Below are 25,648 nucleotides of genomic sequence, written 5' to 3'. Positions count from 1 at the left end.
CGGAGGTGTGGGTGTATGCACCCACCCATGTACCACGGGTACACGCGGGAGGCAGCTTGGCCTCGCAGGGGTCCCACACGGCACTGTGTCTGTGCGTACATATTAATGTGTATATATATCCGTACACGCAGCTAAGCACCCGTGCGTAGCGGTACACTGTGTGTATCCACCGACACGGATGTGCGTGCACACGCGGGGCTCAGCTTCACACTGCCCCCCCGGAAACGCGTGCACGCCCCACGCGCGTACACACACTCCTGTGTGCACACGCGCACACGTATATATCCTCACAGACGCGCACTCACAAACGGCCGAGCGCATCCACTCATGTCATGTCATGTCATGTCCCACGCGCTCCAACACGGAGGAGCCGCTGCGCGCCGCCCGCTCAATGTCGGCGCGGCCCCTTTAAATGCTAATGAGGCGGCGCGAGTACCGGCGCCGGCCCCCGCTGACTGTGTTAAAACTTCGGCGGGGCCATTTTGGGGGCAGTAAGACCCAGCGCGGGCCCGAGGGAAAGCAGCCGCCGAGCGCCGCGCACCCGCCCACCGCCCGTCAGGCACCATGAGCGAGGCGGCGGAGACCAGCACCGCCAGCCCGGCGCCCCCCACTACTACCACCAGCACGACAGCCGCCGCCCCGGGCGGAGCCCCTGTGCCGTCGTCACCCGCCGCTCCGGACGCCAAACCCAAAAGCCCCGTTAGCAGCGCCGCACCGGGCGCGGCGGCTGGCGAGGCGGCCCCCGGCGCTGCTGCCGGTGCTGCCGCTGGCACCACCGCAACAGCCGCCGCGGCTGAGACGGAGAAGAAAGTTCTGGGTGAGTGCTGGAACCCCTCCCACCGTCCCGGGGCACCTGCGGCGGGAACGGAGCGGGGGGGGGGGGGGGGGCAGCACATGGCCGCCGCCCGGGACCCAGCCCGGCTCCCCGCCCCTGCGGCTGTGAGTCAGGCTGCGATCGCGGGAGGCGGCCGGGGGGAGCCAAGCGGCGCCTGGCTGGGACGCCAGCTCGGGAGTTGGACGGGAGCACCTGTGTGCAGCGGCGGCGGCAGCGACGTTCACTGCTCCGCCCGGGCCCGCGAACAGCTCCGGGTGCTTCTCCGAGGCCGGGCAGTGATAGTCAACAGCCATGTTGAACGGGCTTCCTGGCACCTGCCGCCGGCCCCCTGACCTGCGGGCACATCCCCCTTGGAGGGGGTTCCTCGTAAACCGCGTGTGCTCCCGTTTAATTTTAAGGTCTTCTTTGTGCAGCTTTTCTGTCTATAAAGAATACAGGTTTAATAATGCCTCTAGAATTAGTGTGTTGGGGTTTTAAGTTTCTATTTTAGCGATAAAAATGCAAGCAAAATGCGAAGTTGCCATCACTGCTCGAGTGCAGTGCATAGCTAGTGTTTACTGTGGTTAAACAGGATCAACTTTTTGAAAAAGACAGGGCTTCAGTCTGAAGTGGAAACAGGGATCTACTGTTTATAACTGCATAACTTTAAGAGGTTAGTCAGGCAAAGCTGAAGCTGACTACTAGTGTACTAGAGTCACGAACTTCACTAAGGAAAGGCAGCATCTTCTGTTCTGAAGGGAAAGACTGAGGTCTTATTGCAGTAGGTAGCAGAACCAGATAGAGCTTCTCTGGAGCTGAGGTGGAAGGACTCTAGCAAAATAGAAATTAGAGGTATATTTTCTATGATATTCCCATGCTCTGTTATCTGATTTGTTAGTAATCAGTCAAGGCACATCCATATCTTTTGCTACATCGGGCTGCTTCTTGCTGTTAAATGGTTTGCTTCGTTTTTGGTGATGTTTTTATCTTGTTCATGTTTTCCTATTTTTTGGAGAGGGGGGAAAAAGAAGTGAAGACACAAGTGCCTTTCCAGGTCTAGCAAGAAAAAGAAGACTACCACAGTGATGTTTTTTTGCACACTGGCCTTATTATTAGGCAAGCTTTTTAGAAGGGTTTGTGGGGAAAGTGGTCATTGATAATGCTAATTGAAAATTGGCTTATCCAAGTCTGCCTCAAATGTCTCTGTAATTATCTTCTTGTACTTATGTTAGTTTAAGTCTTCTCTTGCAAAGATCCCATTAGAAGCAAGGTCTGATGCTTGCCCGGAGCATGCAAATGACTGACTTCTAGGAATAAGGATAAAGGTTACTCAACTGTCTTTTCTCTTTTGGTCACAGGAAGCTTTGGCTTTCCTTTTCAAAACTAATGAAAAGGATATCTAGTGATGGCTATAAGTGGTTGATGATTGTTTCCTCTGATGGCATCAGAGTACAGCATCTTGTAGAAATATCTGGGCTTTTCCTTGTTGGTGGGGTGAGTGTAATCACATCAACTACATCCTCTGACTTGTCAGTAAAACTAGTTATAGTTTCCTCTGGGCTTGTCCTCCTCCTGATCTCTCTTCTGTGACAGCTCAGGCTTAACAATGGCTGCACCGTGGCCATGTGGATGTTCAGGGTAGTGCTGTTGACTATGTTCTTACCCCTGTGGTAATGCTTAGGGGAGACTGTAAGACTAGTGTGGATAGGGAATGGTATGTCCTCAGTATCTTGTTCTAGGGAATATATTGGAGACTGACTCTGGTCTCTGGCAGCTTGTGCAAAATGAGCAATGTTGCTCTGAAGCTCTGTGTGTGGATTTCTTTTTATTAGTAGAGTGAGTTTTTGACTACTTCTCCTTCCACCAGCTTTCTGACTCTTCTGGGGTGTTTGTCATGCTTCCTCACTCTCATCCTAATCTGATTGAAGTGGGCCAACAGATTCAATAGCAATTTTGCAGGGGAGGGAAAGGATGATAGTGGGGGAATCAGTGGTATTAGCCTTGTTTCTTAGAGCAGACTAAAACCTGTGTGTGCCATGAGCACCTGTTTCTCTGCTTCCTCCCCACCCCCTTTCTTCCCCTGTTGACTTCATGAAGTGCGCTTTTGCATGTAGCCAGTGCCTTGGTGGTAGCAGTAGATGTCTGTACCTAGAGATGTCCCCATGGAGCTAAACTTAAAAGCACAACTACAAGTGTTGATGCTGAAGACTGTCATTGTTGCCAAATAAGTGCTAGGTAGTGAAACTTCAGTTTTTTAATGTCTGTGAACAAGAAGTCTTGGGAATGGATGCTGTATTAGGTAGAGCACTTTCCTCTAATACCTGTCTCAGTCTTAACGTTGTTTGGCTTCTTCTAAATACGAACATCTTCTGCTAAAAAATGTGAAGGTGAAAACCTTCAGTTCTAGAAGTGCAAAGAGAAATAGCGTGTACAGCAAGAGTATTGCAATGAACTCCTGTTGGCAAACATTCCTGCTTTAGCTCTGTATTCAGGAGAGGAGGAAGAGGTTGCCCTTTGTCAGAGGGGTATATAAGAATTGTAAGACTGCATGAGACCAAAGGTCTGTCTAGCTGTGTCATATCCTAGTGGATGTTTAGGGAAGAATACAGGTGTTGAGCAGATGAAGGTAACAGTAGGCATTGCCTCGAGCAGACTGGCTTGAACTTCTGAACTGGAGATTCTCTAGACTGTATTCCTTTTAATTGGCTCTTGGATTTTTCCTTTGCCCCCCAAACATATGTAAGTTTTTTTTTTTTTTTAAACAAGCAGTCATCTGTAGGTGACAATACCCTTTTCATAGAAGTACCATGTAGATTGCTTAGATAGTTACGGTTGTGCTGCGTAATAATTAACATCCATTAAAGTCTAGAGACCAGAATTCTCCCTTTCCTACAAGTTTGAAAAGTACAAGTTTGTGGTCTCCACCCAGTTGCTGAGAGGGAAGGAGAGGTTGAACTGCCTCCATCCTCCCACACGTTCCTGTATGTTGCAGGAACAGGTTTTGCCGGATCCTGTAAGGCACTACAGTATGGCTTCTAAGTGAGATGCTCTTTTGTTGTTGTGTGGGACAGGAGCTTGTCTTGATCCTAGAAGCCTTGGAACATAAAGTTTGTCAGTTTGTAGCTGGTAAGTCGTAGGTGATCTCTAGAAGTAGGAATATAAAAAGAATAACAGCTTGCAGTATTTCATTTGGTTAGAGTGATAATGCAAGAAAGAGCTTGTCCAAAATATGAGTGTGCTGCCTCTTGCTTGAGAGAGTTGCATGGTGCTGGATACTGGTGCCGTGGGCAGTTCTGGTTTCCAAGGAAGAAAGGAAGGATAAGTCTGAGTGAAAGAGAGGACTTTCAGACAGCAGTGTTTCTTGTCTAGGTACTAAACTAAAGCAAACTGATGAATGACAGTGATATTTTTCAGCTTTGCTGCCGATTTCTGGGATAAGAAATAAAAAAGGGATGGATGGGCGATTCTGAAAATAGAGCTGGGCTTCATTCTAGATGCTGTGTGGTGAACTCTTGGCTGAAGAACAGCAAGTTAAAGCCCTATCTGCAACTGCCTTAGTGTAGACTCAAGTAGAGATGAAGGTACACTTTGAGCATTAAGAGAACAGAATGGGTCTGGTTGTGACTTCATGTGCAGGTATAAAAGTATTTTTAACATTCTAGTACTTCATTAGAGTAAATTCTTTACCTTTGTCTCTCCAGCCACCAAAGTTCTTGGCACAGTCAAGTGGTTCAATGTCAGGAATGGATATGGCTTTATCAACAGGTATGTTTAAATTATGATTGTCATATTTGTACTGTACTAAGACTCATGGTATGGGTAATATGTTAGTAATTGCAACAGAGACCTAAAGACCTGAGTACAAGTTCATGCAGTTGATCGGCAGATTGGGCCAATGATTGATGTAATCTCAGGGGACTTTTTTTCCTCCATCAAAGGTTATATTTATGGGGAGAAAACAGGGTGAAACTCACTGCAGAGTTGATATCTTACTTGTTTCTCATGTTTACTCATACCACACTGAGGGGAAATACTTCTGGATAAAAAAATCAAATGTTAACTGATGGGTCAAAATACCTACTGTAAATACACACTGAGATTCTCTGAAAGTATCTCACTGAAAATATGCTAGGCCTGGGTTCACAGAAATTCTCTTTGTATTTTTTTTTTCCTCATCTGAATGGCATTGATAAGCTAAATAGCTGTAAGTGATATTAATCATACTCATGGTGCTCAAGACCCATGCTTCCAAGTTACTGGAGGAAACTGGCTTTAAGGCTGGGATATCTTTGGAGTTGAGGGGCTTAAATGTCTTGTGTTTTATGAGAAATGAAGCTCCTGCATGGTAGATGCTTGTCTGGCAAGTTATTTTGTCCTGCAAGTCTTTGAGTTGTTAGAATTGGGCAAGTTGGACACTGTGGAAAGAGGTAAAAGAGCCTCATTTTGTGGATCTGAAGCCAGTTCTGGTACAGTATTAATCGCGGTCTCTGGAATCTACTATCCAGTGTTATGTAAGCTTAGAAGAAAAGCTGGAATTAGGAAGTACTCTTAGTGTTTCATAGCAGTTTATGTGGGAGCCTTCAGCTAGATACGGTGTAGTAATTTGTTAGCTATCTTGCTGAACTGAAGTCTACTGTTACTTGAGTTCAGTGCAAAAAGTTTTGGATTATGCATTATCTTCACAAACTCTGACCCACCTGTTTCCTCTGAGAAGAAATTGAGTGAACAGATAGTAGGGTCTAGGCTGTTTCTGTTTCATGGGAACATGGAATCAAGGTCTCAAACCTGTCTTCATGTTATGGATGTGGAAGCCTGAACCAGCTGGCCTAATCTAGACAACCCCATGTTTGTGTCTGGGTCCCCTTCCAGGGGACTCTCCTAACACCTCTTGTGCATGGTTGCTTTGAGTTTCACTGAAAGGAGAGCCCTGTTAACAGCTGTGGCCAGTCCTGTTGATAGGCTTGTTTGACCTCTGGGATAACAGCTCAGGTTGCAGGCCCTGTAGAAGGTTTTTCGGGGGGTGGAATTGTGAAAGGTGAGCAGTCCAGTCATTAACTCTTCCCTGTGTCAAAACAAAATATTGAACATTTGCCAGAAGATTACAGAAAACCTCCTCTATCCCCCTCACACTTTTGAAGGGCGGGGGAGTCCTTTCTGCTGTGGAGCATATGACCCTGGAAATTCAGAATAGGGTTTTGGTAGCATAGACTTACACAGAATGTATGGAATCTAGGGCATGTACTACAGGCTGGAGGAAGGATGGTTTTGGTTGTGAAGTCAAGGATTTCTATTTAAGTCTCTTAATCTAAACCCTTATGACTTCTCACTTTCTTTTCACAGAAACGATACCAAAGAAGATGTGTTTGTTCATCAGGTAAGACAGCAGTAGTTGTACTTTGAGATGTATGCTATAATAGGTTTCTAATACGGCTTCCTCAAACAGTCACCCAACCTTGTCCTGGCTTCTTAGAGTGTTTACCATAAATACTTTGAATGGACTTGTATGTTGAAATTTTCAGGAATGAATATTAGGGTTTGTTTTTTTCTCGCTGGAGTTATAACTGAAAGAGTAGGTGTTATAACCGTTCATGTTTTTCTTTTGTCTGCTCTGATTTGAACACTAAAGGTTTTTTGGTTTTTTTTTGATGTTATTGTTTTGTGTGGTTGTCCCTTCCCTGGGGAGATGACTCCTCTGCTTTGTCAATACCTTGCTGCTTGTCTGTCCTTCCTGCCCCATTTCCTCGTGTTCCTTGTGTCTTCTGTTTCTTCCTACCCTCTTCATTTGCAGGTCTGTTCTGTCTGTCTTCCCTGGTATTGAAGAGAAAATGATCTGGTCTGGCTCTTGACCAGCCTGGATTGCCATCAGCTGTTGCTGCATGAGGCAGCTGCTGTCTTACTAGAGGAGGAGAAAGGTTGTGTGCCAAGTGTGCCCAAGCAGAGGGAGGTAGCCCAGTGGCTTGTCACTGGCTAACTTTCATTGAACTGTCACTAGACTGTTCTAAGTTTATACTATGATTTATCAGGTCACAGGCAACTAATAGAAATATAGAGGAGGATGTCTCTGTGCTGATATAAACTGATTAATTGGCTTAGATCTGGTTTTGCATAATCTGAAACTTTTTCTTCACTAGAAAATGAAATACTACCCTTGGAGCTTGTCCCATGTGAAATGCTGCAGGCTCATGTGATTTTTAAAAACATGTGTTTTCTCTGTGGCATAAGTGGCAGTATTTCCATCAAATGTAACTGGGAAGCTTGCACTCAGAGTTGGTCACAGAGGATGAGATGTGCATATGCAGTTTTGTTAAACATGCTGGTCAACATCAATAGTTATTTTACTCTTTGTGGCCTCATGACTAAATAGTCTGTGATAGCTGTTTCTCTGGGTCAAGGACTGTAGACCCATTACCCCTAATACAGATGAAGCTGGGAGGGAGTAAGTCCAGTGCCTGTAATCAATGAAGACGTCAGGAAATGTGTGCTGTACATATTACCAGTTCAGCTGGTGGACTGGGAGTGAGAGCTTGCGATGTGTGTACCAATTTCTAATGATCACCCTCCTTAATGACCATGTGCTGTGTGCACACTGATACAGATGCTGCATCTGTGGGCTGTTGGTAGTGAGTCCAGAGAAAGGTTGTAAGAGTTGTAGTAGTAGAAACGTGTTCTGGATAAAGCAGCACTGTAAAACTACCTTGAAGACAAATGAGGTGTCCCTGAGGCGTGTGAGAAGTTATCTTGGAAAATGGTTGTCATGCTGATGATAGAAATAACATGGATCGGTTGTTATTCTGCTTGGGATTGCTGCATGCAGAGATCTAAACAGTGAAGCAAGCTAGTATTGTCTGTGTGGTTTAGTGTCCTTCACCTAAATGTAAACTAGTGTTTGTTTGGAACTTGATGTTTCAGAAACACCACTTCATGTGCAAGCTTGCATCTGATTAACCTTGTTGTTGGACCATGCATGGCAGAGTAGATGCTTCCAGCTCTGGTGTGGGTTGGCTGCAATCAGGTGTTCCTCAGCTCTTGCGTCTTGAGCTGTTCCTGTATGCAAACGTGCTCGCTGCCAGAGCCTGCGGCTTTCTGGCTGGAGCTCCTGCCTGAGCTTTTGGCTTGGCAGGGCCAGCGGATGGGGCCTGCCCACAAGGGAGGCAAATTGATCATGTAAGCAAACATCCTGCTGTGAGCTCTCTCTCCATGGTTAGTGCTGGTTCTGCCCCTACTCCTTGTGCCATCCTGGAGGGGTTGGATTACATGCCTAATCCCTTCAGAATAAGGCTGACCTAGTTGAATAGATACAGCCTCCTCCCTGGCACGCATCCGCAGTGGGGAGGGAACAGTCCGATCTCATGATTGGAACAGGGGTTAATGCTTGGTGTCTAGCTATTGGATGCTATTTATAAACCTAGTACAGATTAAAATGCTTTTCTCTTTAGGGCATGCATGACTTGCTTTGAGTTAACCCTTTGTCTTGCTTGCAGGGAACCCAAACAGTGTTTTGGGGGAGGGCAATTCTTCACCTGCCTCATCTTGCTTGCATCCTTGTCCAGTTGCTTCACACCAGGTGCTATCTAGGGCATTGTTACTTGGAGGTGGTGCAAGCAAAAGGGATGGATCTGCCTTGTTGGGTGGAGTGTGTCTGGGAGGAGGGTCTTTCTGTTTAGCACCACTAAAAGTGTCAGTAGCCAGAGAAGGCCAATTCAATTAGGCATAGTTTGAATTAATAAGCAGCGAAGGGGAGTTAAGTTCTTCTGCACGTGTCTTTTTCTTCACTGGATTGTATTCATTGTGCATAGCCTCATGTACGTGTGCTGGTAATTGGTGTAACAAATTTTGGCTATTGCTGTGACAGTACTGAATGTGCACATGATGTGGTGATATTGTGAAGTTATGGAAAGAACTTTTCCAAACAAAACACTGAATTAGCTCTGAAGACTCTTATAGCTGTCTGTTCATCAGTGTCCCCTTCGGAAAGGAAAGGCTTTGTCTTAATTGTTGAGTGCTGTCTGTGTTAACAGAAAACATCTGTCTTTTTAATCAAAGAAGCTGGAGACTGCAGGATGATGGTGAACAGTAACAGGGAGAATAGTACTCTCTCCGCTCTGGATATATGGAGTAAAAGTCTTTCCATCAAGCTTGGAGCTTACGCTTGTTAGAGGTTTGTTTCAGCACTGTTTACTGTTACTGTTGCAGCTGAAGTAGTAAGTATAATAGTATAGCTGTATAGTTTCTGCTCTGAATTTTAGGATTTACTGAAAATTGTTCCTGGTTGCCTTTACAAGATGAACCCCAGCCTACTGTGTGGCAGCCTCTATCTCCTATTGGCAGGTTATTCACTTACGAATCTGAATTTTGAAGTTTCTATCCCTAAAACTGGAACTATTCGATTTATCTTCCTTTATACTTCTTGGAGGATGTTTGAGGAGCTTTATCAATCTTAAGAACACACTCTGAAAAGAAATCTGGCAGTCCTTTCTCGCTCTGTACTTACAAGGAAGGGGAAGGAGTTTGAAATACAGCTTGTTGACATATCTGTCACATGCAGAACACAAGTATTGTGAGTTTTAGTTGTGTCAGTACAAGTAGTGGTGAAAGAATTAAACCCTTAATCTGCAGCAAAAAATAATGATTTTTAGTATTAGAATATAACATTTATGGAAAAGCAAACACCTTCCACCTGATTTTAGAAATGGGGTAGTTACACCAATAGGTCAGCAGAAAGCAAACAAAGCTGTCTCAGTTGATGGTGAGAGTCTCTGCTTTGTGAAGTAATTCCCAAAATAATTCACTTGAGCAGCTAATTCTCTTCCTGTATAAAAAAAAAAAAAAAAAAAAAAATCAAACAACAATAACAATAGAACACACCACACGCACCAAAAAAAAAAAAAAACCCACACACAAAAAAACCAAACAGCCTACAACACACAAAAAAACCTCTTGGGTTGTTTTGATTCTGGTAACACTATTTACACTCTTGCATTCTTCCTGAAGCCCTTCAGGGACACTGCATGGTACAGGGAAAGGTGTGGCTAGATGGAGGGCTAAAAGAACATGCTAACCTATTACCTAAAATGCAAAGGAGACTCTAGTCAGCAACAATAAGAGTACTTTTCCTAAACTGGTCAAGCTCAACTTTAAACTGATTAGAACTTTTCAGTGGGAAATATTTTTGAGCTATTGTGGACTGAATGGCTGTAGCTGCCATGCATGGGCAACAACTCTACTTATCTTCATTCTGCTTTTCTTCCACTGCCCTGTATCACATTTCTGAAGCCAGATTTGTGCCTTGTATTTCCATTTGTGCTTCTCTCCACTGGATCTGCACTTGCCTTCTTCATGCTTACAAAAAATGCCCATGTCAGAAAACTTTTAAGAGGAGAACTTCTGGAAAAAGCTGGCTGCTAGATTGGCTTTTACAATGTTTTTGTTTTGTGTGGTGGTGTGGTTTCCTGCCCCCCCTCCCCACCTTCTTCCCTAGCCTCTTGCAGTTTGATAGCCCTTAAGTAATGAACAGATAGTAAGCTTGTCTTGCTAACTGCCTTTTGCAGAATTCTAGAAATACTCCACAGGGAAAAAGGCACCTGTAGCTGCCAGGCTGAAAATGGCTGGTGGAGGTTTGAGTGTTCTTCTGTGTCTGAGGAGGTTTTCAAGCAGTTGGGATCCAAAGCCATGGTGTTAATAGTATTTTGGGGTATCTGTCTTGGACTAAGACTGATTATCTATTCTGGTACCATTCCTGTGTTCCTTAGGGACTTGCCTAATTTTGGGGGGTCTCCCTTACAATGCTTAGATAAAACACTTATTTTTACACCAGAGTTCTAGTAATTAGTATCTGGTTACTATGAGTTGCCATGGTACTTCTCTAGTTAGCATAATCTTCTACAAAATTGCTTCTGGTCTGAAGTTCTCTGTAGATAGTCTACAGGTCTACTTGATGACTGTGAAGGCATGGGTCACACTTGGTGCTGGAGCTGCCTTGGTACATCTTGCAGGAGATCAAACACTTCATGTGAACTCTGTTATTACAGAAATATGTAATGATCTGGATACTTAGTAGGCTTGACAGGCATTCACATAGCAACAACTGATTCATAAACTTAAGAGTTTGAGAAAGAAGTAAACCTTTACTCTGTTGGCGGGCCTGTGGAATAAAAGAGGCATCTGTATATTTGAAACATGTTGGTGTGGTGACTGATCTGGTATGGAGGGTTGGGATTGTAGCAGAGGAATACTGTCCTTACCTCAGTGACAGGGCTATGAATGTGTATGTGATGAACTAATGATTGAACTAATGAACTAATGATGAACTAAAAATTTTTTTTTACTCTCTTTAAAGACGGCGATAAAGAAAAACAACCCACGGAAGTACCTGCGCAGTGTTGGTGATGGAGAGACTGTAGAATTTGATGTGGTTGAGGGAGAGAAGGTGAGAGATGTATGGAGATTAGGGATATGGTTTAACAGAGTTAACATCACTCTAGTGGGGAGTAACACGGAGCCTTAGCTGTGTGGGGTTTTTTTTTTGTCTAATGTGTTAATTGCTGAGGTGGATGGCATTCTTGCAGCTTTTCTGTGGAAGATCTGTGTTTGTTTTTTTTTTTTTAAGGCTTCATTAAGAAGTGTTTCTAGATAGGTATCATCCTAGTGCTTCTAGAATTGGTAATTTTTACTTGGTGGACTATTTGAAATTGGCAGTCTGCCTAGTAAGCATTAACTGATGCATATATTACCCTGAAGAATTTTTCATGGGAGTCTGGTAGCTTAATAACTGTAAGACCCTTCAAGTTTTTTGCACTTGTACTTTCTCAAATTTTGAGTTTTCTGAGGCTTTGGATATTTTTTTTTTGTAATGTGCGGGGTTGTGGCGTGTGGGTTTGTATTTTTTTCCTTAATCAGTTATTACCTCTTTCTTCTGAGCTCAGTCTGGTTGATAGGGTCTTACCTCATGATCATTACTTAATAACTCTTGTGTTACAGGGTTAAGAGTAACAGAGCTGCTTTTGCACTGCTTGGGAGGAAGGAATCTCTGTAGCTTGGAACTGATGCAAACAAGCTGCTTTTCTGTTTTGTCTTTTTCCATTCTCCCTGTACTGGGTTGTTCTTTTCTTGTACCACCCTGGCTTACTCTCTTTTGGCCTTCCAGGGTGCAGAAGCAGCTAATGTCACTGGTCCAGATGGAGTTCCTGTAGAAGGCAGCCGCTATGCTGCAGACCGACGCCGCTATCGACGTGGCTATTTTGGCCGACGCCGTGGACCTCCTCGAAGTGTAAGTTTAATTTCCTTAGTGGTGGTCATCCTATCTCCTCAGGAGTCTTCTGATCTTTTTGTGAGAGAACTGCAGGTTCAGCACTGGCATATAGTAAACTGTCAAATGCTAAGTTGTGAGTGTTCTTCAGATATATTCTGGGTTCCTCCAGCACGTCATTGATGTTGATACTGATATTTTCTATTGTTGGATGTTCTGTAGACCTTTCCATGTCCTGTCTTTCTATAATTGTGCTAAAAGCATCTCTTTGGGTGGTGAAGTTACCAGCTTGAAGAGTGAACACAAAGGATTGAGATGTCTAAGTGGTTCACCATGCCCTTTACCTGAAGCAAGGGGAAGTATTTATATTACTAAGTAGTATAACAACCCTTTGGAAGGCTTACTTGGAAGACCAGATTTGTTTAGAAGCTCATATTTTTGCATGGCATGGTAGTAGTTTGACCAAATAGTTGAAACCTCCATGTATTGTCCCTTCATAGCCCTCTGCCTACAGCAGTACTATGTAAAGATACTGGATTTTTTTTTCTTTACACTAGCTGTGTACCACTTATAGTATCTGCAAGTTTTTGCACAGGGAGAAGTATGAGGTATGTGGATGTAGTTCTAGCAGTTTCTGTTCCTGTTCATATCATGCTTGTGCCTGGAATGATCCAACAAACTGGAACATATACCAGGCTTGATTATCTTTTCTTTTATAGCTGACTCTGTGATCATCACTTGCAGAAATGTGTTGAATGATCCAGTATGAGAGCCCTGGGTGGAAGTCTACCCAAGCAACATAACTAGTCTCATTTTGTTCTACAGAGTTGACAGCGTGGGGGCAAACTGGGTGTTGTCAAATCCTTCCTTAAAGCCTAGCTGTCATGAGGTTTTTCTCTGTAATACAGCTAGGCACCACTGAGCCTTAAATACATGAAAGGTGTTTTCTTAGTCCCTTGGAGGCTGCTGGAAGTTGGTGCTGGTAACTAAATAATACTTATTACTGCATACATCTTTGTTTTTCTGGCAATACTGTTTGTAGCTTCAGCTCACATGCCAAGCAGCAGAGAAGTAGGATACTAGGGAGTATGTTCCAGTATTGGTTCTGTTGTTACCTTTTGCTCTCCTGAGGTTAAAATCTTCCTGAACTATATTGGGAGTGAATGCTTTAGTTGGTGGTAGTGGTGTTGTCTTGGAGTTGCTTCAGATTTTAAATAAGCACATATATCAAGGCTTAGCCAACCCTGTGTACTGCTGAGGATGGAAAGCAGCTGTTTCTTTTTGCCTGGAGAAGGATAATGTGAGACATGTCTTGCACATGGGGGACATTTGGTCTTGATACTTGCACTGGGACACGATGTCTTGGATGTCTAATGCAAACTCATGCAGCTAAAAATCTGTTTTGCATGTGACACTATAACCTGCTTGTGTACATCAAGTGCTGGGATTCAAGAGGAACAAATTCTGACATCACACTGTTTTCCTTTGGCTTCATTGTATATGAGTCCCCAGACTGTTTTGGTGTGGGTACTAGACCTTAGTTGTTGTGTGACTGGTGCCTAATGTCCTGTGAAGACATCCCTCATTTCATAGCCAAAAATGTACTGCTCTTTCTCTGGGATCATTGACTCTGGAAGAATTACAGTGTTCAAAACTTGCAAATGATGATTTGCAAGAAGGTGTTAACCTGGGTATTCATTGTTTTCTGTTGCTCATGAGGTTTGTTGATCCTTCTCTTTTGCTTTGAGTGTCCTCTGAATGTCAGGCCTGCCCATCAATCCATTGAGTGCTCCTCTGCATTTGGTATCATCTGTAGAAATTAAGAGTAAATTCTGTTTCATTCAAGGAGTATGATCTTACAGTACCATTACCTTAGCATGCCACTCTAATGGGTAGCAAGCTAAACTCTGTGATTGCTGTGAGCTTTTAAAGATGATACTGGTCAGGCAGTGACATTAGCTGGCTCCTGCAGTGCTGTTGAATGTATCCTGTATAGTCTCAGACATGTGTGTGTAAGATATAAGTGGTATTTCCTTTTAATGTTTGAGCTCAGTCAGGAGTTCTGTGTGCAGCCAAAGCTGATGTCTGCTATGCTTGCTCAACTTCCTGCATGTTGTAGTGGACCCTTCTTGTGTTCTGAGCTAGTCTGAGGTGCAGCCAGTTCTGCTGGGCCTTCTTAAACACTCATCTGTCAGTTGCCTGAATGAGTCAAAGCTCCACTTGAAGAAGTTGCTGTCTTTGGCAGCAACTGCAAAGGGCTGTGCAGGGACTGTCCCTGAAGTCCTAGTGTAGGTCAGTGAAACCACTGAAACTTGTCCAAATATTCTCATCATCCCCTGTGTGCTTGCTTTGATAGACCAACAGAGAGTAGAGTGCATCCTCATGTGACGCTATCAGTATTTCCTTTTTGAAACTTTTCAGTTGTATCAGTTAACATTCTTCACATTGAAACTGCACATGTACTGTGTCTAGAAAAATGCTTCTTTCTACTGTTATCCTTTAACAAGGCTTCCTCTTTCCTCTTCCGTGTGTGTAAAGGGGTAAGAAAGGTAGCAGTGTTTGCGAGCCATCACAATATGAATGCACTATTCTGTATGGTCCTGTTAGCAGGTGCATTAAAGGTTGGGCCTCTCTACTTGAGGAATTGTTTCCAGGAAAATCTCCTGAAGGATTTTTGAGACACATTTGAGTTGCTGACAGTATGGCACTCTTGGGCTGTGCTTGCTGAAAGGATATTTACTCAACTGCAGGCAAGTCCTGCTGCACAGCTGAAGGAGAAGGTTTCAGTGTACCCAGGCCTGCTATGCTTAAAGATCTACTAGGCTGCAGAGGTGAAAGGTTTTCCCAGAGCTCAGCTGCCCACATCATCAATCCTGTATTTACTGAAAAAAAAAAAAAGTTGAGGTGACTTTTGACATGAAATTCTTGAAACCTTATAGGTTTCTAGCTACCTAGTTGATATTGGTTAGCAACTCCAGTCCAACCTTGCAGTGCACCAGAAGTCGATTATTTTTTTTTTTTCCCCTTCCTCACTAGCATGGCTGTAGACAAAAGAAAAATGCTATGCTTTGACATGCTAGCTCAAATGTGTATGCACTGTTATATACTGGGTCTAGTTTTGAACACATTGTGTGAATTTCTCCAGAGAAAAGAGGACCTTGAAGAATCTGAGGTATTTAACCAGCTCCAGTGGAACTGTCTGGACTGCATGGATAGTCCTGTGGAAAACAGAAGTATTATACTTATTCATATCAGAAATTTTGTAATTGTATCCACTACAGAAAAGAGGCTGTGGTTGTGGCTAAACTGTCTGTGACAACACAAACATGGTGTGGAGCTGTAGTCAGGAAGTCATAACAGACAATGAATCATGGAATAACCTTGAGAACGAATGATGTCTTATCTAAATACAGTGTGTATTACTAATAAAAGTCTCTATACCAGTGAGTCAGAAAACAAGTGAAATAGTTTGGAGAACTGTTTTATGGGTTGACACTATTTCTCATAGAGAGAAGACCTGAAAATATGAGTAGTACTATACAAAATCTAGAGACTGATCTGCAGAGATGTAAGCATTAACTGTAACTGCAATGAGCTTTTTACTCATCTGTTCTCCCTCGTTTCTTCTTCTTTTGTTCTTACAAAACTTTCCTTTGAGGGATGGCAATAAGATTTTTTTGTACCTTTTTATGGTCAGAGAAATCTGTGTGAGATCTTCATGGAGAATCACAGCCTGCCTGTTTGCCTATATTGGTGGTATTCAGAGGAAAATGTAGAGTGTGGCAGGCTGGCTTCATTCACTTGTCTTTCAGGATGACCTAATGTTTTCTTAGAAGGTATTACACTGAGTTCAAAGGTTCCTGTGGAAGAGATTGAGTGAACAAGATCATGTGTGTGCTAGACAAGGTATGAAACTTTCATAATAAATGAACCTAATATACTTTGAGTATAGTAAAACAAGACCTCAAAGCTCAGCTTCTGTTTTCTGGTCCAATTCCATCTGTTTCAGTGACTTCTGACAGTGTAATTGTTTTATTCTGGAGCCATACTTCACATACAGCAAATAGACCTATATCAAACAATTGGCAGTGGTACTAGTGTAACGTGTTAATTGATTTTTTTTGTGATACTATAGAAGATGCAGGAAACTATCAGGACTTCTGGGCAAAGCAATTCATTTACTTTGCTATTCTGTTTTTAACTGATTGTTTAAGCCAAACCCATTTAAAATACTGACATATCGACATTCAGTTCAAGATGAATAGGAAAATGTCTGCGTCAGGTTTAGTCATTCTTTCCATAACCAAAGGAGATAGTATTTTATCTGAGATTCCAATGTAGCCCTCTGCAGGGAGGGGTGGACTTGGGCTGTGCCACTAAATACAGTTAGAAATTCAATATTGCCTTTTAAAGGTCTGTGAATGTGATGCTGATTGTCAAGTGCTATAGAAGAGCTTTGGCTGGTGAAAATATTGTGTGCCCATCCCTACAATTAGGTTTTTTGATGCATTGTTGGCTTCTGGCACATTGTCCTTTAGACAAGACCTGCTAGGCCTTTGTGGTTCTGTGTTTCTGGCACTGCAGTGCTAGAACTGAGTACTGATTTAACATGTGGTTGCTTGGAAATCCTGGAGAAATGGTGATTATGCTGGAACATGTTCAGAATTGGTTTGGTTTTGTGTTCTCTCTTCTGATCGTACATTGCTGCTCTCTTCTCCTGTTTCTGTGCTTTGCCAGTCTTCACATGAGGAAGAGAGTGAGAGCAGAAGTAATATAAGGTCATTGATTCAGGGAAGGCAAATCCCAAGACCTCTGAATCAGTATTGCCACACGTAATACTGGCAGCACTGTTTCTCACCTTACTATCTGAGACACTTCTGGCCAGCCCTCATAGATTATTAAACTGTGAAGTTACGGAGTACAAAGCATCCTGATACAAACAGGACAGATTAATATGGCAAAGTAGGTATAAGTAGCATAATGCTGTCAAACCTGAAGTTTACCCTTTCAGGTTTTGAGTCTGTCAAGTATTTTTCAACTGCTATCAGATGTTGCCTGTTATCACTATCTACTTAGTGGGAGTTCCTTTTTATATTTAGTTATCCTAATCAATCTTGTGCATGAGACACTGTAATAGATTGTTATTTATTGTGGTTTGTTTTTTTTAATTCTGATTTCTCTCACCTCAGCAGCTGACCTTGTCATGTTGTTAAGAATAGCTGGTATAGCTGTTTCAGCATGTGAAATATTCTACTTGCCTTTAGGCTATGTCTCTGTGCTTTTTGGAAACCTGGAAAGCTACAAAAAGTGCTTGAAATTATTAATGCATCTGGAGGGTACTTCACTGTGGTGAGAGGAGAAGATTGTCCAGGTTGGTTACTGAGGTTCATTTAATTCCCCAAGATTCTTGTTACAGTCTGCAACACTCCAGCCTTTCTAAATGCCAGTCGTCATGTTACCTTAGCCTGTCCATGCAGGTACCTGGAGTTGCCAGTTGAAGAGAGAGCGAAATATGATTGTGGTGGTTAAAACAGCTGTGTGGAGTTGGAAGGAGACCTCTCAGACTTGGTGTAGACTGTTGAAGGCTGTCAAGAAGCAACAGTTTTTGTTTCCTGCTGGATCAGATCCAGAAGATCTAGAAACAAAAGTCCATCTCCTGTTGTTAAACTCTTTTTTTTTGGGGGGGAAGAGTAGTGTATTGGGAACAGTAAATAATGTAACTTATAAAAGACATTACTGACGGCTGGCACTTAAGAAGCAAAACAAAAATACCAGACAACAAACTAGGGAAACCACCACCATCAACAAAACGAACCTCAACTACAGCTATATCAGTTAACAACTAAAGAGGAGAGAGAACCACTGCATCTCTGAAAGGCTGAAAATGGTGAGGGTGTAGAAAAGTATTTGACATGATGTAGTATAGTTCTTTTGTCTTTAAACTTCTTGATGTTTTGGTGAGAGTTCTCTGTGGAATGGGGCTTTGTGTACAATGAGGCCAGAAAGTGGTCTCTGGAAAGTTTCAGTTAGTTTTCCAAATTGAGAAGTGTCCTGATCAATAGCTGCCTTTTCATAATGCATTTACCCTTTACAGTGTAGTGTTCTGTCTTGAAATATATTTTTGTATGCATCACAGTGAACTGTCAGGTTCTCTGCCTTTCTTGGCAGACAGGGAAGAGGCATCATCAGGTGGCTTCTTGGTCTGTTACTTGTGAGGAACAAGAGCAGTGCTGTTGGCTCCTGTGCTGTCCCACTCTTAACCTTTGCCCAAGTTAAAGCCTTCTGAGTATGTTTCTTTACCTGGTGTGCTGGTGTGTCTGTACTAGTGTACTGGTTTTGAACTTCTGTTCAGATTATTGGGCCTTATAGTTAATATACTGCCCATGAAATAAGATAACACTTTGTCTTTTGACTTGGTCTTCTTTTCTTTTGGTTATAGGGTGGTGAGGGAGAAATCAAGGATGGGGTCACAGAAGGAGGACAAATTCATCAACAAGTCCAAAGGAATCCTACCTATCGTCCCCGCTATCGCAGGTTTGTACTATTTCCATTGCTTGTCATTACATGTGGATGCTTTTGTGATCTATCCAGGCTTCATTAGAAGCAAGAAGCTGTATTCTCTGGTTATTAATGTGCATGCAAATGTTTGTGACAGTGAGAAGCATTTTAGTTACTAGGAGAAAGGTGAGCCACAGGAGTAAGGAAGCATCTACCTAAGTTGTTTAATGTGATTATAATTGCTCAGAACTAGGGATAGGTCAAGAAAGGGCAAAGAACTCTTTGTATCCTGTTAGTTGTCACAATGGAGCAGCATATTGAAGTGAGTTGGAAGGTCTGTATTTTCCTGGCTGAAGTCTTATGCTTTTGAGGACAGGTAATGGATCCACATCCCACTTGATCTGGGGCAGCTAGATCTACTACCTACAGGGGCAGGGTGTGCTTTCTAACTCTTCTTGTGGTCTGGAAAGAGCAGTTTGCAGCTAAGCACTGGATTAGTAGTCTGTTTGCATCCAGCTCAATCCTGTGCATCACTCAGGCTTGGTTCTATGCAGTGATACTACTTTTAGGTACTAAGGAAAGCCTGCTGTTCAGGAAAAAGTGGTGTCCTGTCTCTTACAGGGTGTTAATTATGTAGCAGCATTAGTTACCTTGTAATATCTTGTGCTAGTGGGGGATACTGCTGTCAGTCAAGACTTAAAATTTAGGCTCCTTGAGGGTTCCTAAAGGAGAAGGTAATAAAATAGAAGTATCAGTTACTCTTGCTAGAACTTCTGGAGAAAGAGGGTGCTAAGGAGATTAAAGGGTTTCCAGAATAGCAAGAGAAAACTTGTCAAAATGATTGAATGAGAAAAATGTGTGAAGAGTGGAAGTGCCTGCAGGCTCTGAGGCTGGGAGAGGAGACAAATGAAGACAGATTATAGAGATCCACAGAATATTGAGTGGCATGGAGAGGATGGATTAAACTATTTTTGTCTTTCCTTCTTATGAAAGAATATGCTATGAAGAGCCTTCAAATGAAGGAAGTGGGATGCATGTTGAAAAATGAAGTGAGGTTCATAGAACTACAGAACAGCACAGGGTGGAAGGGACCTCAAAAAGTTAGCTGGCTGAACCTTTTGTGGGAAAGGAAGCCTTCATGAGATTATCTGGCACCCTGTCTAGTCACATCTTGGAAGCCTTTAGTGGTGGGGACTCTACTACATTCCTGGGAAAGTTATTCCAGTAAATGATTGTAATTGTAAATTTTTCTTACACCAAGATGAAACCTCTCCTGACAGAACTAGTACCTGTTGAACCTTGTTTTGTTCAGTGTGGCTCCTTGTAAAGAGAGAGCTGCTGTTGTCTTTGTAGTTGTACTGGAATACTGTGAGTTTCCCCCTAAGCCTTCTCTTTTTTTAGGGGGAAAAGACCCAACTTCCTCAGTCTTTCCTTACAGGGCAGATTCTCCAGCACTTTGATCATCATGGCCCTCCTTTGGCTGTACCCAGTTTTTCCATCTCCTCTTTGAATTGTGGGGACCAGAACTGGACACAGTATTCCAGATGTGGCCTGAAAAGTGCTGTGTGGGATGTTTGCATCTCTCTATGCTAGTAATGCCCCTGAATGCAGCCTGGGATCAGATTTGCCTTTGCTGTAGCAGCACACTGCTGTCTTGGGTTGTTGTGCATACAGCAGATTGCTGGAGCTTTTTGCCACAGGATGTTGGTGATATTAAAAGCTTGCATGAGCTTTGGGGATACTGCTCAAATAACTGGAAGAGAACACCATTGTGATATCTCTAAATAGGCATACTGTATGGCTTGGGAAATTACTAGTTGAAACCAATTTGAGGCTGGGAGGCTATTTGGGAGATAGGTTTCCTTGTCCTTTCTCTAGGGATCCACGGAACTGGTGTAAAAGGACACTTGAAGACCCAGTAGGCTGTTCTTAGCAAAGATCCCTTGAAGTTCATATGAGCACTGATGCTTTCCAGTGGGATATGAGGAGTAAGTTGCTGAGTCATCTGTGTTTAGTCATACCTTAAACTGGCCAGTGTAGGACTGCTTTCTTCATTTTCCAGCCTTAGTTCTGACATCACCATTCTAGTTTCTAGCCTCTACAATGAGGGAACAATTCAATAGCTGAGGAATTTGATGCAGATGAGGAATTTGATATCAGTGTGAAATAGTCAGCCTCTGACTGTCATACTTTTGAGATATTGCCTCACTTTTTTTCTTACTGAATTCCTTTAAGTGGAAAAGCTCATTAAGATTCTTGGTTTCTTGTGACTTATTTAATCCTGGAGAATTGAGTAACAAGTTAAATAAAACACTAGATTACTTTTACTAATGTTCTTCATAAAGCATTGTGACACAATCCCCCACAACATCCTTCTCTCTAAATTGGAGAGATATGGATTTGATGGGTGGACTGTTTGGTGGATGAGGAATTGATTGGATGGTTACATCTGGAGGGTAGTGGTCAACAGATCAATGTCCAGATGGAAATAGGTGCCAAGTGGGGGCCCTCAGGGGTCTGTATTGGTACCAGTACTGTTTAATTTCTTCGTCAATGACAGACAGTGGGTTCAGCAACCTTCAGCAGGTTTGAGTTGTGCAGGGACAGGATGCCATCCAAAGGGGCCTGGACAAGCTTGAGAAGTGGGCCCATGTGAACCTCCTGAGGTTCAAAAGACCAAGTGCAAGGTCCTGCACCTGGGTAGGGGCAACCCCTGGTATCAATACAGGCTGGGGGATGAAGGGATTGAGAGCAGCCCTGTGGAGAAGGATTTGGGTGTACTGGTGGATGGAAGATTGGACATGAGCCAGCAATGTGTGCTTGCAGCCCAGAAGGCAAGTTGTATCTTGACTTGCTGGCCATGCTCCTTTTGATGCAGCCCAAGGGAGGTGATTCTGCCCCTCTGCTCGGCTGAGACCCCACCTGGAGTCCTGTGTCCAGCTCTGGAGCCCTCAGCACAGGAAAGACACGGACCTGTTGGAGAGGGTCCAAAGAGGGCACAAAATGATCAGAGGGCTGGAACAGTTCTGCTGTGAGGACAGGCTGGGAGACTTGGGGTTGTTCAGCTTGGAGAAGGCTCCTGGGAAGACCTTATTGCCGCCTTTCAGGGGCCTGTAAGAAAGACAAGGGCAGCCTTTTTGGCAGGCCTGTTGCGATAAGATGAGGGGTAATGGTTTTAAACTAAAAGAGGATAGATTTAGATTAGGTGGAAGAAATTGTTTACTGTGAGGGTGGTGAAACACTTGAAGAGCATGCCCAGAGAGGTGGTAGGTGCCCCATCCCTGAAAATATTCAAGGTTAGGATGGACAGGGCTATGAGCAACCTGCTCTAGTTGATGTCCCTGCTCATTGCAGGGGTTTTGGACCAGGTGACCTTTAAAGGTCCTTTCCAACCCAGACTACTCTGATTCTGCTTTTAAGGAGCTTATTTGTATTAGTCAGCCATTCACTCACTTGTTTCTCTTCATCTTGTCTTTCTGTCAGCTGGCTTAAGAGGTCAAGTTCCATCACTGAATTTAGATTAACTATGAAATGGATGTAATTTCTCCCCCCCTTTTTTTTTGTTTTCAAATGCATGTTTGAAAAACAATCAGCAAGAGGTAATTAACAGTGCAAGTGCAACAAGAAGCTGAATTTCACAGGAATAACAAAAATGTCCTTAAATATGACTACCTGTTCCATGCAAAATGGATCCATCCTTCTGGATGCTGGGTTTAGAACCACAAGCCTTCCACCTCTACTTTGAGATTTTTCTATCTGTGAATGTTTGTGTTAAAGTTGGCTCTCTTATCTGGGATTGTGGGAAACAGGGTGATACTGATGCTGCTGCTTGTAGGGATCTGAGCTGAATAAATTTTATTCCTGAAAGTCTTAATTAGCATCGAGCAGTCAGGAATAGCACCATACCAAGAACAATGAGTCAGCTGAGCTTTTGCAGGTCATGTGGGTAAATCACAGGCTGGATAATTTACCCATGGTTAATGGGAATTTGTGTTTCTGATGCTTTTCTTTCATGTAAGAGGTGTGATAGCTTACTGTATCCAATGTGAGTGCAGGATGTTTCTGTTTGAATTAACAAGTAGGCATTGCTTGCATTTACATGCGCTAAATCCAGTGACACTTGTGCTTTTTTTGTTGGATTCCTTTCAAGATGCTAAATTGGCTTGTGGGCCTGGATAGCTGTAGATTAGCTAAGCCAGCTAATGGCATCTAGATAGCAGGCAATGACCTTGTAATCACTTTCAGCTGGGTTTTGACAGTTTATAAACATACTTTGTTTATCCTGGAAATGGGATGAAATATGCAAGAACATTTCAGGAACATGGACTTGGTAGCTTATAAAACTCCATTATATCTGGAGTTGAAAGGGACCCATGAGGATTAAGTTCAGTTCCCTGCTTCTCACAGAACTACCTAAAACTAAACTGTATGACTAAGAGCATTATCCAGATGCTCCTTGAACTCTTGTCAGGCTTGGTGCTGTGGCCACTTACCTTGGAGCCTGTTCCAGTGGCCAACCACCCCTCTCAGTGAAGAACCTTTTACTAGTGTCCTATCTGCACTTCCCTTGATGCAGCTTTGTTCCATTTCTACATGTCCTACCACTCACCACCACAGAGAGGAAATTGGTACCTCCTCCTCTGCTGCCCCCCTTGAGGAAGGTGTAGATTGTAGTTGTAGACTGTAGCATGTATCCACACATTTAAGATGTGACCACATACTGTAGTTCCAAGCCAAAAAGCTTCTCTTTCTTCTTTTGAATAACCAGTCCCAGATATCTCCCCATGTCATTAACATGTTAGCATTAATGAGATCCAACTTGCAAGATATATTATATGGTCAAGAAGGGCAACATAAGGCAAAGTGGGGAGATGCAGGAATGGTTTACAGGTGGAAATGCAACTCCCAAGGATTGCACCATTAATTATGGATAGGGCTGAACTGGTATGTAGCTAGTCCAAGGCTAACTTGGCAGTCAGCCTGTATGACCACTACTCGCTTGTTTCTTCTCCTGTCCAGCAATTCAAATGGATTAACTACCTCTTTATTGTATGACAGACAGTAGAATATGCTGATGTACCTTCAACAGCGAAGAGACACTCAGATTGCATTGGGTTAGACAAGCAACAGGTCTTTCCCTTTCAACTATATGCCTGATGCCAAAGGGATGGTTTGCTAGCATTTAAACTTGTTACAGGTGGGATGGTACTTGGTTAGACAAGTTTTTGCTGGGCTAAGATTATGGTAATGTAACTTTCTCAGGCTTCTCTCATACCAAACACTTTTCCTTCCTCAGAGGGCCCCCACGTCCACGCCCTGCCCCAGTGGCTGGAGAGGCTGAAAACAAAGAGAACCATCGTGAGGCCAGTGCTATGAGTCAGCAGCCACTTCGTCGTGGGTATAGGCGCCCGTACAACTACCGGCGTCGACCTCGTCCACCCAATGCTCCAGCTCAGGATGGGAAAGAGGTAAGCATGCTTCTGGCAAAATGTTGCAGAGACTGAGTTTTGATGGTTGAAGGTAGCTGGTTTCATTGCCTGTTCCCTGTGAACTTCTTTGCGAATAAGCAGTTTTTCTTAAATGGGACAGCTTCTGCATAGTTCTTAATTGGAGTCAAAGTGTAACAAATATTTTTTTGAAGTGGAAAGAAATAGTTGTGTTTTTCAGCATCCTCAAACCTTCAGTCTGTATGTAGTATAAGAGATGGATTTGTAAGTTCCAGGTCCATTTCCTGAACTGCTTGAACCAGAGTTGTTCAGGGGACTGTTTGCAAATACATATTTTTCCTTAATGAGGAAAGACTTTCCCATTCTGTATCTACTTGAGGTTGTCTACTGACAGAATCTGCTGTATAGTACTTCAACATTAGTGTATTTCCTGCAGTTAATATTTTCTGATTATTCATCTTCCTTGATTATTTTAAAACCTGGCTTATGCTGGCCCTGCCACTGAACACAGGAAGGGTCTGGAAGTCAGTCTTTGCCTATAATAAAGTTTTATTGTGTCTTAGACAAAGGTGACTGAAACACCTGCTGAAAATCATGCTCCGGTGACCGAGCAGAGTGGTGCTGAGTAATGTCTGGCTCCCCAGGCACCTTTACCATCCCTCAGGTAAGGAATATAGGTAGTTCCTGTTCTTCAGCTGAAGCAGCATTGTCTACACTTGTAGGGTTTGGACTCTGGCCACATCCCCCTATGTATGGCTAGATCTTTGAGAACTTTTGAGGTTGCTGTATAGGCAAATGAAGAAAGTTTGATGCTTTATCTTCTTTCTGTCTCTGTACTTGTGAAAAAAGTAAATTTTTTGCTTTATAAATCTGACTTTTCAGGAAGGTTTATCTGGTCTATATAGCAAAAGCATCTGCTTATGAGTTAGCAATGTTTTGCTTTAGGAACATACTGTGTTCTCAGTTTATGGATAGGATAAGCCAGTCATGCTAATCCTGTCTGTTATTATGATAGCTCCCTCTCCACCTGACATTTCACCTCTTCAATGGGAAAATGAAACTTATGTTAACTGCATTTTTTTTTAAATTTGGCTCTTCAACAGGTGTCCTAAAATACAACTGAAAAGTAACACCAAAGAAACAAGCAATAAATCATCAACAATGACAAAAGCAAAGATCTGAAACACTGGAACTTAAAAGACAAAAAATTTACCAGCAGCTGAGATCTAGGGAACGCCTGCAAGATAGATGCATGAAGAGAGAAAAAGAAAGCGAGATTTAGAAAGAGCAACCTCCCCAGTTTCAACAGCAACTGTGGGGTGTGTTGGTTTTTTGTGTTTTTTTTTTTTTATTTGGTAAGAATTTCACTGTTTCACTAGTATTGAATTTTTCAATTTTTTCTTTTGGTATCAAACTGAAAAGGGAAAAAAAAACCAACCAAAGAACTGAAATTGAAGTTAAATGCTTTTTTTATTGGATGCTGGTGCTAAACCTCCCGGGTGTGATGAGGTTTTTTTTCTGTGCCAGTCCTGTTCAGTGCAGGACATGGGGAGGAAAAACTTCCGCTTTCCTTGCTAAGATCTATTTGAAACTGTGCAGCATGGGTGACGTTCCTCACAAATAAAAGTGATTTCAACTATTAAA

The 25,648-nt window shown here is 42.9% G+C and overlaps 1 protein-coding gene across 2 annotated transcripts; it reads left to right on the top strand.

Annotated features, from left to right (window-relative positions):
* Positions 1 to 454: 454 nt before the first annotated feature.
* YBX3 (Y-box binding protein 3) lies at positions 455 to 25,648 on the top strand. 2 transcript variants are annotated; one of them, XM_065048433.1, is made up of 9 exons: positions 455 to 817; positions 4,516 to 4,579; positions 6,155 to 6,188; positions 11,151 to 11,240; positions 11,958 to 12,080; positions 18,499 to 18,593; positions 23,854 to 24,025; positions 24,568 to 24,668; positions 25,108 to 25,648. In XM_065048433.1, the coding sequence occupies exons 1-8, from the start codon at positions 565 to 567 to the stop codon at positions 24,631 to 24,633; spliced, it is 897 nt and encodes a 298-aa protein (XP_064904505.1). In that variant the 5' UTR covers positions 455 to 564; the 3' UTR covers positions 24,634 to 24,668; positions 25,108 to 25,648. The 2 variants fall into 2 exon arrangements, with proteins under 2 accessions (XP_064904505.1, XP_064904506.1); XM_065048434.1 differs by lacking the exon at positions 455 to 817 and adding an exon at positions 3,844 to 3,940.

This window comes from Columba livia, unplaced genomic scaffold (assembly GCF_036013475.1).
Source record: "Columba livia isolate bColLiv1 breed racing homer unplaced genomic scaffold, bColLiv1.pat.W.v2 Scaffold_82, whole genome shotgun sequence".
Lineage (NCBI taxonomy): Eukaryota > Metazoa > Chordata > Aves > Columbiformes > Columbidae > Columba > Columba livia.
Note: the sequence above shows the minus strand (reverse complement) of the source record. Positions and strands in the feature narration are given on the sequence as shown.

Bases quoted from the DNA above. Each gene is read 5' to 3' on its own strand.
- YBX3 (XM_065048433.1), top strand. From the start codon at position 565: ATGAGCGAGGCGGCGGAGACCAGCACCGCCAGCCCGGCGCCCCCCACT. The intron at 4,580-6,154 runs GTATGTTTAAAT...TTCTTTTCACAG, and splicing joins GGATATGGCTTTATCAACAG to AAACGATACCAAAGAAGATG. The intron at 6,189-11,150 runs GTAAGACAGCAG...CTCTCTTTAAAG, and splicing joins AAGATGTGTTTGTTCATCAG to ACGGCGATAAAGAAAAACAA.